At 35.3% G+C, this 14,495-nt stretch overlaps 1 protein-coding gene across 2 annotated transcripts; it reads left to right on the forward strand.

Moving 5' to 3' along the window:
* Nucleotides 1-7: 7 nt before the first annotated feature.
* Nucleotides 8-14,214, forward strand: mlf2 (myeloid leukemia factor 2). 2 transcript variants are annotated; one of them, XM_039763639.1, is made up of 8 exons: nt 8-559; nt 1,405-1,537; nt 5,004-5,039; nt 5,181-5,234; nt 6,568-6,693; nt 11,252-11,411; nt 11,672-11,899; nt 13,178-14,214. In XM_039763639.1, exons 1-7 carry the CDS (start codon nt 516-518, stop codon nt 11,869-11,871), a joined length of 753 nt encoding a protein of 250 aa, XP_039619573.1. In that variant the 5' UTR covers nt 8-515; the 3' UTR covers nt 11,872-11,899; nt 13,178-14,214. The 2 variants fall into 2 exon arrangements, with proteins under 2 accessions (XP_039619573.1, XP_039619572.1); XM_039763638.1 differs by having other exon boundaries at nt 12-559; nt 11,672-11,903.
* Nucleotides 14,215-14,495: the final 281 nt, after the last annotated feature.

Below are 14,495 nucleotides of genomic sequence, written 5' to 3' on the forward strand. Positions count from 1 at the left end.
TTCGTGTCAACCCTGACGGCATCTTTGACGCCACTTCCGGGGCTAGGTCGATAGTGATTTTTCATTTCGCTTTTGTCCGTAAGCGAAGGTAAAAATATATTCAAAACAAAAGAATTCGCCATTAGGCGGTTGTCTTTACAGAAAGGAGGCTTAAGTCAATGACACATTGTTATTTTCACATCGAAGTATTGCGCTGAAAGTCTTTAATAACAAGATTTTTATAGTCGGTTTGTAAAAGCCTCCATCTCTGGCTTCCGCTGTTGTTGTTTTGGAAGAAGACATTGGGCTGAAGAAAACTGGAGTGTATCACAGTGGCGACGATACCCGGTATAAAGACTCGGAGTGGATCCCTAGATATATAGCCATTTGAGTGAAAAATATTGCAGATTGTCAACGCTAAAGGAAAAAAAAAGATTGAATTCGGGTGGCCTCGGGCAATACAGTCTGGTCAGCCTGTGTGGCAGTGTACTGTAGTGCCAAGTTAATAGGTTTGTGTTACAGGAATTCAACACAAGATGTTCCGGTATCTGAGCGACATGGATGACAATCCCTTCATGATGTGAGTGTCACTTTCATTCCGTAATGTTATTGGTCATCCTGACTCACATTTCTGTGTCACAAACCTTTACTTGCATGGTGTTGAGGCGTTTTTGTGGTGTATTTTTGAATAATAAGCTGTCTTTGTTTTGATGATCAGCCTAGCATTTATAGAGTCTGAGAGCGAATTTAATTAATTTATGTTTTAATCCATTAACTCCGTATTTAACTGTACTAGTGGTTGGGAGTGATCCAGCGCTCACGGTTGGAAAGTAGCTGGCCATTTTGTACATTTCTCCGTATTTCCGTTAGCGAGTACTACCCCGTCCTTGGTAGAATCATTGTGTGAACATGGTGGTGCTGTGCTTGCACCCGGTGGTGTGCTATATGGTTTCGGCCATTTAAATACGTACATCTTCAAAATATACCCATGTATGGAGTTGAATTTTTCCTGACTATGCAAACATCAAAGTAGTTTCACTAATTTGGAACATTTATAATGTTTGCTTGTAGGGTATCCTGGCACAACATTTTTATAAAATGCCAATTTGATTTGTAGTTTTTCATTTAGGTAACTGTTATAGGTGTCAAAGGACAGTGTCATTACACATTTGTTGGCCCACATGGATTACTGGTGTTTCTGGTGTGAGATGACAGTGTTGTGACAACAGCCCAAAAACATACTTTGTTTGCAGTTGTTTTTGTTGCCACCTGCGATATTCAACTACTCAAACTTTGTCACCTGCTGCTTAAATTCCTGGCCAAAAAAAAATAAAGTTCCATGTCTTTATAAATCCTACACTGAATTGTATCCAGCATGCTGTTTTTTGGCTAACTTAATTATCCTACTCCATTTGTTCTCTACAGGGATCCCTTTACAGCACACCAGCAGCAGATGCGAAGCATGTTCAGTTCATTTGGCTTAGATCCTTTCTTGGGCATCACAGACGGTAGAGCTGTCAGTAGTCCCCTACAACCAGCTCGAAGACCTCAAGTTCAGGTGAGGAAGAACCTACAGAAGGTTCCTGCTGAGTGGTCTAAATAGTTACACACTATGCCAATGAATATGTAACATATGAATATGTTGTTAGAATATTCTGTAACAGTGTTGTTGATGTACTGTAATATCTGACCGTTTAATGTAAGTTGCATAATTCGACATTGGTGAGGAGATAAACAACTGTCTTAAAATTCAATCTTTCACCACTAGAAGACATTTTTAAATAAAAGTTCTGATATATTGAACGCTCTTGGAACTTTTGTATTGTTTGGCATTTTCCAAGCAAAGTTTTAAATGCACATAAAAAAAACATTTTTAGCTAGTTGCAAGTGTTATTTATCAACTGTGTAATAATAGTTATCTTAGTTTTTATTCATTGATAAATTGATTAGTTAATAAATAGACCTAAAGATGTTTATATACATTATTTGTATTCTTCTGCTTTAAAGGTTTTTTTTATTTTTATTTTTTTATATAACAGTATTATAAAATTCAATATTTTTGTATAGCGCTTTTCGCAGAGTGGTTGCTAAATGTCTGAGTTTTTTTTTTTTTTTTTATTCACTTTATACAATTTCTTGTATTAGGCAGTACCTCCTTGGGGTAAGAGCACAGGGTCAGCCGTTGTACAGCACCACTGGAGCAATTGTTGGTTAAGAGCCTTGCTCAAGGGCCCAACAGAGTAGGAATCCTTTTGGCACTAACAGGATTCAGACCGGCAAATTGCCAGATTCCAGTGCAGATCCATAGCCCCAGAGCCACCTCTCCGCTAGTCTGATACATTTCATACTCCTGGACAAAAGTTAAAAAATGACCGGTTAATCTGTTATAATAATATTGTCAAAGCCTATTTAGATTTTTTTTTAAGAGAACCAAGAAACAAAAGTAAGAAACATGATATTACAGCAGATCAGCCTTATTTCTTAGCTTTTTGAACTTGTATGTTAGTATTTACTTTTTGGTGTATTCTGTTTTTTTAAATGTGTTCTATAAATAAAATTGACTTGACATAAGAGAACATGTAAATGCTTAAGAATGTTTATTTCATGTTTCTAACTTTGTTTGATTCTTCACATACATTTAATTTTAACTTTATTTTTATATATATATATATATATATGTATGTATGTATGTGTATATATATATATATATATATGTGTCTATAGCTGTATAATTGTCTGTTTATTCCTTTGTACAGTTAGCCTTGTTTTCATTCAGATGGGCATTAATCACATTTACTCCATAAAATAACTGGATTAAATACCACTTTATTATTCTTCTACAGATATGATAATAGTTGAGTTACATTGTAGTACATTTTACAAACTTGCAAAGCCTTTCCTATTTACACTTTATAAATTTTCTGACCTCCTTAAACCGAAGAAGCCTTTCCAAATCCAGCTCTTTATGCCACAATGCGTGAATCAATGTGGAACAAGGTACAAGTTCATTTATAGCATGTTCATGCAAACGAGCAATTTAGGACCATCTGTTAACTAACATGCTTACTTCTAAGTATTGGATCAAAACTTGTGGAGACACTTTGGGCTAACAGGCAAACTCCCCACAAATGGTGACCATGTTGCTAACTGGCACAGTTTCCAAAAGCTGCAAGAGTGCATTCCTATCCACTGCATCATTATGCCTTCCCTCCACCTTTTTTTAAACCATCATCTAATTATTTCCCTAAAACACAAAATGTATGTATGTATGTATGTATTGCCAAAGCAATACAGTTTCTTTAAAGTTGATGCAGTGCAAACATAAACTATGGGCGGAGTGATGGAGCTGAGCCTAGGGATCTGCACCAGTAATCCTAAAGTTGCTGGTTTGAATCCCGTAAATGCCAGAAGTGACTCTTTTGGGCCCCAGAGCAAGGCCATTAACCTGTAGTTGCTTCATCTTGGGTATGACAGTAATCTATATCCTCCAACTTAGAGGAAAATTATGGGGGTTGGTGGCAGGATTGGAACTCCAGCCACTGTTTAAAAAAAAAAAAAAAAAATCACTGTATATTACTACATTTGGACTAGTGTGGTGCTGAGGTGTCACTCATTGCATGGCTACATTCAGGTCCTAATCTAGGATCCTGAGGTCATTCATCGTGTGGTGGGGGCAGAATCACGCTGTATCAGCACATGCTCCCATCATTTCTTTAAATATCACTGATGTAATTCACAACTTCAGTTTTGCTTTTGATTTTTTTTTCTCAAGTGTACATTTCTCAGAACAGATTATTCCTATATAATGTGTATGCATTTGCGTATGCATTTACATTGCTTTTAGCTTGTTTTTTGTACGTGCCTGCTGCATGAAGTTCCTGGAGTGGCATAAAGATGAAATTGTGTGCATTTGTTTGCATTTAGAGACATTAATCTTGGACAGGCTGTGTGTGGATCAAGCAATGGTGTGAACCCCTCTTTTTCTTATTCAGTAACATCTCCAGTATATTTATTTATTTAGCAGACTCTTTAATGATAGGTGTACAAGAAATTAGCAAACATACAATAACATTTGGCTTGCAAGAAAGTATAAATTAACTGTCTGAGAACATTTTATAGTAAAGCACAATAAGCTTAGTAATAGTTTATCCCAAGACTACAAGTGAACTGCAAATTTAACAAACCACTGCTACTTAATAGACAATCAAGTCAGTACTGCTATTGATATTGAGGAGAGAGGCAAAAATCCACATAATCCTAAAATGCTTTGTAGAGACACCTAAATGTCAGTAGACTGAAAACATTAATACATTGTTTCTAATAAGATTTTAAAGTCTAAAATTAATCATTTTTAGATTTCATGGGAAACTCAACTATCCAGGGAACACTCATGTTCATGACTCTAGACCTTTATAACAAGATGCTGTGCCACTTTTTATGATCAATATTGATTTACAAGACACAAGTATAACCTTATTTCTTTGATTTGCCTTCTATTATTTTTACTTTTAAGTGAAGTGATGATCATTGTATTTGGGCACATGGTGGTGCTGTAGTTGCTATTCCTGATTCATAGATCTGCCATTTTATAATTTGTTGTCTGTGTGGAGCTTAAGTGTTTTCCCCATGTTTACATGAGTTTTCCTCTCACATGTTCAAAAATGTGATTGTTTGGTGAATTATCAAATCCAAATTGGCTAGGAACTTTATTCCTGGAAGGCTCTTGTGGCTACTGATTTTTAGTTTCAGACAAGTTAATGAGAGGCTAATTCTGCCATCCAGGTGCTTAAATGGGCTTTTAGATTTTTTGACCCAGAGATTTGTACTCTGTCTCTTGAATGTACTTTATAACAGAGCTGTTCTTTTACTTCTGTTTATATATGTTAGTGCTATACAGTAGAGAGAGATTTCAGTTTACATTGGTTCAAAGTTTATTAGGATATGAAATTTTAATATTAGCGTTGAATATAATAAAATGAATTGTTCAAAACTAATTTTTGCTGTACATTTTTGTCTTTCTGCAGCATGGAGCTTTGTCACCTTTTGGCATGATGGGCATGGTAAGTCTGCACCCATTCAAAGCTGCAGTATCTGCTAGATTTCTAAGAGCATCATTTTAGAGTAGCATTTTACATTCCTCTCATTTTTTTTGCAGTAAATACATTTTGCTCCACTCCCCACCCCTTTCTTTCTCTTCACAGGGTGGAGGATTCATGGATATGTTTGGAATGATGGGAAGTATGATGGAGAATATGGCAAGTAAACTGTTTCAGAAACTTGTATGTGGATACCCACAAAATTGCATGTGATAAGGAAGGTTGTTTTGTACTATAAACTAATCCTTGTGGGTGTTGAAGACAAATCAAAGTGTGAAGAAATTACTTTTATCTGTGTTATAGAATGTTTCATTTCTGCATTTTCATAGTCTAAAGGAGAGCTACTGTGAGCTTGTGTCTAAGGAACCATGTGGGCTCCTATGCATTCAAAGTGGGTTTTTTCCTTCTGCCCAGATCCCCTTCTGACAATGAGATAAAGCAGCCATTAAACAAACAGGGATGGGTTTTATGCATGGGCATACATGCTACACAGATGTCCCGGTTTGGGACTTTTTGAAAATCTGGTCACACTATAATTTACCATTTAACATTAACATGATATCTGTAATGGTCAGTGGCTGTAATTATGTTTGCCTGCTACTCCTGTTATTCCTTAACATTTGTCAGGAGCTAAACCCATCAGGAAACTCTTTTTTTAGGATAGTGATAAATCCTATGAATAATTTTATATTGGATGTGTTGATAATTAGTTTCTGGAGAAAGTTTTGATGTTTTTGAAAAAAGTGTCCTAACACAATGGAGTTGACTGGGATAGGTCAGTGATCATCTCCGAGTGACCAGAATAGATGTAATAATGGAATTATGAAGATGGCAATGCAAAAAGGAAATGTGTTTGGAGAGGAGAAAAAAATAGTCATATAATGGATGGTTGGGAACAGGGGCAGAAAACTTCCACATGTCCTGAGAACAGTTCTAATCTGTAAACTGAGGAATAAAGGGTTGGACAGTGATACTGTAGTATTGTGCCTCACTGTAAGGTTGTTTGAGTGCAGATATCAAAACTTGGGAGACTTTGCTATCCTTGCCCAATTTAACACAGTTCTTCCACATTTAAAAAGTTGTGTCCTAGCCTAGGCATAATGCAATGGCAATTTCATCTGACATGTCTTTTTTGCTTGCCTTTGGAAATATTATACCTAATTGTGACAGGGCACAAGAATATCTTCTACCTATTTTTGATTGTTTCATATACAGTATTTTTGCACATAGCCGCATGTGAACATTTTTTTTTTTTTAAAGTGTGAAACAACCTCATACTAGCAACATTATTTTAAATCTAAGAGATTTACAAATGTTTTACTGAGGAGAAAATCTTTTGCTGTTTATTCTTAAGTTATTCTGAACAATGTATTAACATTGAATGATTCCAAATGGTGGTTGTTTATGATGCCACCTTGGCTTTCAATTTATATCTGTTTTAAGTGCAGCATTAATAACATCCTTTACCTCTGTTTATCACCTTTTTCTTTAGGAGCGCATGGCGGGTTCAGCCAACTGCCAGACTTTCTCCTCCACAATTTTTGCTTATTCAAACACTGGTTCAGGAGCACCCAAAGTTTATCAGCAGACCTCTGAGATGCGAACAGCACCTGGTGGGGTGAGTTTTCATTCTTTCTGGATGAATTAATCTAGGCTCAGTATAGTGCTTAATATGGACTTTTCATTGTGCATAATGGGATTAGAAAGTATTTCTTATGTTTATCAGTTTAATAAATACACACATCCACATCATTGAACCAAAAATTGTTCAGATTCCTTATTTTAACAGAGTAACTAAATAGGCTATATTTCATTCTGAAATTTATTTGGTTCCCCTGCTACTACTGTTCATATGCACAAAAATGTATGTATGTATGTACTTTTCTCTTTATTTCCTCTAGGTGGCCCACTTTTGGTTCAATTTCAATTCAACGTGGTGTCCTTATTATTCAGACAGAATATAAAGTAGTTTTGATTTCATATGACTCGTTAATTGTAAATCTGAAGCCTTTAAGAGATTATAGACCAGTTTTGTCCTGGCTCCCTTGTTCCATATGGGTGGTATAGCCAGAATGATACAGTTGTACAGCTTGTTGAACTGCAGATTAAGCCATGTCTGTTTTCTGATGTCTTTAACTTTAAGAAAAAAGAGTGATAATAAATATGTCTGTATTTTGAAAGAAAGTCTACATCAAATAATGGATTGCTCATTAATGGTGTATTAACATCCAATTTTAAAAATGGGTACAGATTTTTTTGTGACCAGGCTTCTTAATTAAATCACTGAGGAAACAAGTAGGATGAAAAACAGTTAGTATTATTTGAATGGTTTCATGGAAATCGGGTCAAGACAAAAATTCTACTTGTAAACTGCAAATAGTGTATCAGTGGTTCAAATGCAACAGGTTCATAGGTTTGGTGAATCAAACAGTTGTATTCAGTAAAACCTAACTCTTTTAGCTTCTCTCTCTCTCTCTCTCATGCAGTAAGGATTTAGTTGATGCTTTTTGTTTGTCATTTCTAGGTTAGGTTTTAATTACACTGAAGTAATGCCTAGCAAATATGCTCCAAACATGTATACAGACCGAAATTAAAGTTTTATGCAGCCTATCCGTAAAACAATGGAATGAGCACAGGAGGGATGCTGCTATTGTTTCAATAATTATGATTACATAATTTGCCAGTTTGTTATCATCTCATATAAAAAGTTCTTTGTCCGTCAATCCTAATGCAGTATCTAGGAAAATGTATTTATCAAGTAACTTTTCTTTTTAGTAAACATGATTTAATGACCCCAAAAAATAAAACGTTGACAATTTGTTCATCCATCCAATCCATCTGTACAATACCTGATCCACTTAATTTAGTTCAGGCTTATGTGGGACAGAATCTACATAAGCGTTGTCTTTTTATTAAAAGCACCAGGTGACAGATGCATGAGTGGATGTTAACCAATTTTTCCACTGCAATTACTGCAGTAGACTGGCTAAGAATAAACCTATTCCACTGTCATGAGAAATATACATTTTACAAAAAAAAAAAAACCCATTTATTTAATGTGCACAAAAGTATTATTTCAGGTTTGCCTGGCCCCATAAAGTGATAGTTTTCAAGGGGGTGGCACTAATGAAGAGAAGGAATTACATTGCATGACAGTTGCAGTCAAAATATAGAACCTTTTTTTATTGAACAAATTTTGCAAACAACTTAAACTAAAATTTTCAACCATCCAAAGAGACATTTAGACTTAGTAAAATATTCAGAGGTGTTTCTCAAAAGTTGTACTGCACTGAACATGTCTTAGAAAAGGAATAATAGTACATATTTTTTTGTAAACTAGCTACACTTTCTGTTAATGTTAACAGTCTCTGTCCACTGACACATTAAAGTGACTTTTTAAACACCTTTACCATCATTAAACTGCATAATATTTAAACTAATAAATAATAGTGCAACTTCCAGTGATAATACTATCAAGACTTCGAGCCCAGGTGCATTACACAGTATTCACCAAATAAAAATAAAACAAGTGCAACTTGGTGATGACCTGTTTACCAACTGAACCATCATTAATGCAAATTGCATTAATATGGACCTTGCTTCAAGCTAAGCTATATACATAAATAATAAAATTGCAACTTGCATTTATAATGCTATTTGTGGTATAGCCCTACGGAATTGTATTAGGGTCACAGTGAAGAAAAAAAAATGCAGACACAGTGAACAAAAAAAAACCTAAATGTTGACTTTATTCTCGCCATTTCCACTTTATTCTCGTCCTATCCTTCCTTTTTCTTTCTCCACATAACCAATCACCACACCATAGACATCCTTCTGAAATTAAAGTTAGTTATAAACCTAGACCATAGAGTGTTCAGAACTAAAAAAAAAAAAATTTCGTTATACATCATGTTTAATTATTCCATCCATTCAGGGTTGCGCCCATCCCAGCAAGAATTGTGTGTGAGGCAGGAGGAAATCCTGAACGGGATGCCAGCACATCGCAGGGTGAATACGAGCAATACATACACTAGCAGGGTTAATATAGCATAACAAAACCCGACATCCTACATGACTTTGAAAGGAAACTGAAGCACGCCAAGTAAACCCACCAGAAAAAACATGCAAATTCAAAGCAGGGAACACCCGGGACCCCACCTCTACACCACCATGCCCCCACATGATTAATATATGCTTTAATGCATTTCATCATGAAAACTATATCAAGTATTATTTATCTTCGCATTCTAAATGTTCAGGGAGCAGGAATATAATGAAATGTATTCTGTGTGCTGCCTGCGCCTCCTCTTAGTGCAAGAGGAAGTCCGTTTAAGAAGCACGTAGCGGTTAACATGGCTCGGGGAACACTTAACACAAAGCATTGAATGTGCTACATAACTTATGACGGGCTTTGAGAAAATCTAGTAAATTAAATATTCATTTTAAGATGAAGTTTAGTTTATGATCTACTTTAATAACAAATTATGAGAATAAATTCAACATGTCGACTTTAATCTCAACATTTCTACTTTATTCTCTCCGTTTGTCGAGATTAAAGTCAAGATGTCAACTTTATTCTCGTCCTAAGCGTTTAGATTAAAGTGGAAATGTTGAGGATAAAGTCAACCTGTCATTGCACTATTACACAGTACCCAGGTACTTTACACAGTATTGAAAAAAATAAAACAAGTACAGTATTAGCCAGTAGTATAAAAACAGTATTCACACATTTGAACATAATGGTCCACATCCGACCTTTTAAATCCAAAGTATCTCCAGACAACAGACGTGACTCCTTTTTCCAGCAAAAGTTCTTCTGTGTTATCATGTTCAACTTTCTTGTCTGCTGCAGCTTCCGTTTCGGAATGTTCTCTGTCCATTTTCACTGTACAATACCTCCACTACCGCATGTACTCCATTGCATATCTGTTTAGCGGTATAGCAGTGAAAAAGAGCCCCCGCACAACACTTCCACTAATGCATGTACTCCGTTGCATGTGTTTAGTGGTGTAGCAGTGAAAAAGTCCCCATTAAACAGTTTCCCACTGCGCAACATTCCAAATGTTGTTTAGGCAATTTAAACCGGTGTTGCGGTATAAGAAAAATCCATATCATAACAAAAATAAACGGCTTTCTGTATGAAACGGTATACCGCCCAGCAGTAATCTTAACCACAGGTAATAAACTGGCAAATACATATAAAATGTCTTCATGGCCAGTTTACAAGTTTTTACAAGTGTTTTGTGACAGAAGATGGGAGCTGGAAATCCTGTAGTTATCACCTTATAAAAGATACTTCCTGCCTTGAAATGGAAGAGCAATGCTAGGGTGTGGGAGTATTGTATTGTAGAGCCTTTTAAAGTCCCAACAGTCCTCCAGTATTGTGTTACTTATTAGAGGATACAGAGTTTAAATTCCCCTGGTGTTACATCTACCAACAAAGTATCAGTAATTTTAATCCTGTCTCAAAAGATCTTGTAAGCACTCCAGAATATTGCACTTTTGCATGCTTTACAAAATTGAATTCCCAATATTTCATTGTATGGGTTGAAAATGAAAACCATTGTACCCCCATATTGACAGTATTTCTCAAATATATCTTATTTTTCAGGCATTTGTTTACTCTGTTTTTAGTTACTATTTCTTGTGAGTCTCGTACAAATACAAAAGTCTGAGTTGACACTAACACAGTGGGGCAGGACTTGTGTTTTAAGAGTGGGGCCTCTCAAGAATAAGCACAAAATTCTTGCTGCTATGTATGCATTTGTACATACAATATGTTAGTCAAGTACAGTTTTCAATTTTTAGCTTTCAGTTGCTGCATATTCTGAATTAATATTTTGAGCTTTTGTCCACTATGGAACCAGTTTGATATTTTGAGTAGTGTAGACAAGTTCATAATATTTGGTTTACAGAGCTAAATGAAGGTCAGCCTATTATGGAACATGCACTTTTTTGATTTACTAGTATTAGACTCTGATTCAACAGGATGTTAAAACTTCAATCCCCTTTGTGTCATGTGTGTGAGATGACAACATAAAATATCTGGCAGATTATTTTTTTTTATATAAGTAGGAGCCTATGGCTTACTTTGAATTTTGATGAGCTAAAAATATTGTTTCTACAGGCATTGGTGATTTGTAAAGTTTGAGATTTATCTTAATCTTTATTAATAGATCAGGGAAACTCTTCAGACTATGAGAGATTCTGAGAGCGGGCTAGAAAGAATGTCCATTGGTCACCATATTGGTGAGCGGGGCCATGTGATGGAAAGATCAAGGAACAGAAGAACTGGTGACAGAGAAGAGAGGCAAGACTACATTAACCTTGAAGAAGGTAAATGAAATATTTTACTCTTTAGCTTTTACGTTTGAATTTTAACTCTGCTTAATGTTGCATGCAGTAAAGAAAAGGGTTATATTTGTCTGTATAAGCACTCTATAGAATCTTCTTTGCCAAGAGCTCTGCTTCAAATGTTATAATTTAAACAGTGTATGAAATGTGTTACACTTTATATATACTATGTAGATTAACTTTTTAGTAAATGTGTGAGAGAACCACTAAAAGTAGTCTTCTTACCAATTCTGTGGTTGCAGGTGAGGCAGCAGCATTTGATGAAGAATGGTTTCGCGAAACTTCTCGTTATGGACCGTCATCCTCCCGTTCATTGGATTATCGCCGGGACCGAAATGCAGCTGCAGGAGGTGGAAGCCGATTGGCCATAACAGCACCCCGTAGTCATGAGGATGACGATGGTATCCGACATCAGCATTCTTCGCGGCGGTATGACTGGTGAGGGCATCGTAGCTAATGGCAACAGATGTGTGAGTAAGTGTAAGATGAGTGTTACTATTTTGTGCAATATTATAATACAATTCTTGTGTTGTGGTTTGTTCAAACAGTACCTTTTCTGATTTTTGTGAGATCTTTACTGTGTAATAAAGGCTTTTTCTAGGTTATTTGTATATGTTTATTTTTTTTATTGATGGTTTTGTTACTCCAGATTACTTAATATTTAGAGAAGGATTTCTCTGAAATTGACTTTAATACCTATTCAACAAGCTGAAAAACAATGAATGCAATAACAGTTCCACAGTTTTACCCATATTAAAGAAAAAGGTCTGTCTATACTGGACTACAGCTGAAAAATAGTTTTAAAAATTACTGTATTAATGTACTCTGTATTCCTGAACTTTAACCCTTTATATAATGGTCATTGTGGTGATGTTTGTGCTTTTAAAGTTACTAAATAAATTCAGTCCTTAGAACCTTTTGCTATGTATATGTTGTTTTTATCTACCCTTATGGTTAATTTGGGGGGGTGGGTTGAGATAGGAACTGCCATTTTGTTAAAACTAAAATTTTGAGATGTGGTATCTTATTAAACATATCAACTTTTTTTTATCTTTTTAATAATGACAAAAGTTTTGCTTTAAGTATTTCTGTTATTGGTTCAAGACTATATATTAAGGATGTAGAAAGGAAAGATTTTTAAAAATGCTTTCAGACATTCTCCTTTCTTTATAGCTAACCTAGAGTATTTGCTTAGCAATGGTTAACAATGGTGAAGTGATTACCACTAATGTTTCTAGAAGACTAGGTTTAATTCCCAGCCCAGCCAGTGTCTTACTGGAGTTTGCACACTTTCACTGTGTCTGTCTGGGTGTCATCCCAAAGAAATTTAAGTTATGTTAATTGATGGTTATACTTTGGCCTAATTTGCGTCAGATGCTACTAGTAGTAGTAGTCTTAGATTCTGTTCAACCATGATGTGGATTAAGAGGCTTCTGTAAATGGAATAGAAATAAACTTAGTGCTGCTTGAAAAATGTTTGAACTCATTTTATTAAAAATATATATTTTAAAGTGTTCATTCTAAGCATTAGAAAATTGTGTTCACTTCAAGCAATACTTTACAATTAGTTTCAAGTTTATGCAGGAATGTTAATTCAGCTGCATGTAGAGATCAACTAACATGGAAGCTAATATTTGAAGGCTTGTGCGATCTCTTGTTGTTCTCTTGCACTTAAGCCATATGTGTACCTGCTACAAATTTTTATTAGATGAAAATTATTTTTATTTACTCTTTTTTTCCCTCCGCAGGATAGGTGAATAAAGTGACTGTCTTGCGTTTGCCAACAGGATGCTTCAACAAAAGGATTTAGAGTGGCACCCCAACTGCTGAAACACAGCACTGATTTGTCAACAGACTCCATTGGCCACCTACATTTTCTTCTAATTGTTATTGGGGTGGGAATTAATGTGTTCATTTGAAAGACACAATTACTTTCAAGGAAAAACTCAAGATGTTTCAAGGTGAGGGGATATTAAAATGGTTTTCTCAGTGGCCTCTGGGTAGAAATATTTATCAACGTCTGTGACACTAGAGTTAAAACATGTAAAAAAAAATTTTAAAATCTTGCATTTTCTTTAAGCCAGAGGTCATCTGAAGTTGTGTGTAATTTTTTTTTTTTTTTTTTTTTTTGTTTTTTTCCTGACACGTTACTGAAGTGGATTATGAAAGTGAAATGTTGTCATCATGAATAATAAAACTAAATACATTATACTTTTTTTTTTTTTTCCTCCCCATGTCGTATTGTGAAACACCATCTTGTCTTTTGCCTTATATCAGAATCTGATGTCATTGGTCAAGGGTGGGTGGATGTACCCACCTGTGCAATTGGTTGCTCAGAGCAGCTGCAGCAGTATTTCTGAATCAAGGACTTTAATGTTAACAAAAGTGAAAAGAAGAGTTAATCCTGCCACCTTTTTAGTGCTTTGTATCATAGTCATTCTATTAATATTTTAATGTGAGGAAAAATGTCTTTTGGAGTGGATTGAGGTGAAGAGGAGATTATGGTTTAAGAGTGGGGGAAAAAACAAAAACCTCTGGATTTCTAAACTGGATATGGTGCTGCATTTTGGGTGACCAGAGTATTCTGCAATGTGATACATTAGCCATTTGCTTTTAGGTTACATTTTACAGACAGCCTAGAATTGCAAGGTGAAAGACTTTTTTTTTTTCATTAAACATTGATTAATCTGTGTTAAATCAGAAGTTGAATAAGTTCCCAGAGATATGGGGTGCAATTTTGCATCTAACAGCCCACTGCACTAAATAAAGGTTTCAAATGTTCAATATGCTTGTCTTTTTATTTTGTCTTGATTTTCTAATTTGATAACTAAGGGGCCTGGAAAGATTAACATAATTGAGGCTGTTATATTTCATATGATCAGTATTGTTCCTTTTATATGTTTAACAATAGCCAACTTCCATAATAAATTTTGTTAATTACACATTGTGTCCAGTGTGCAAAAGTCCCATTTGATGTCAACCATTTGTCTTGTGCTGTAGTATTTATGGAGGAGTTTTAATGATTTTCTGACAACATTATCAGCCTCCCCAAAGGTATCTTTCAAT

This window comes from Polypterus senegalus, chromosome 9 (assembly GCF_016835505.1).
Source record: "Polypterus senegalus isolate Bchr_013 chromosome 9, ASM1683550v1, whole genome shotgun sequence".
NCBI lineage: Eukaryota > Metazoa > Chordata > Cladistia > Polypteriformes > Polypteridae > Polypterus > Polypterus senegalus.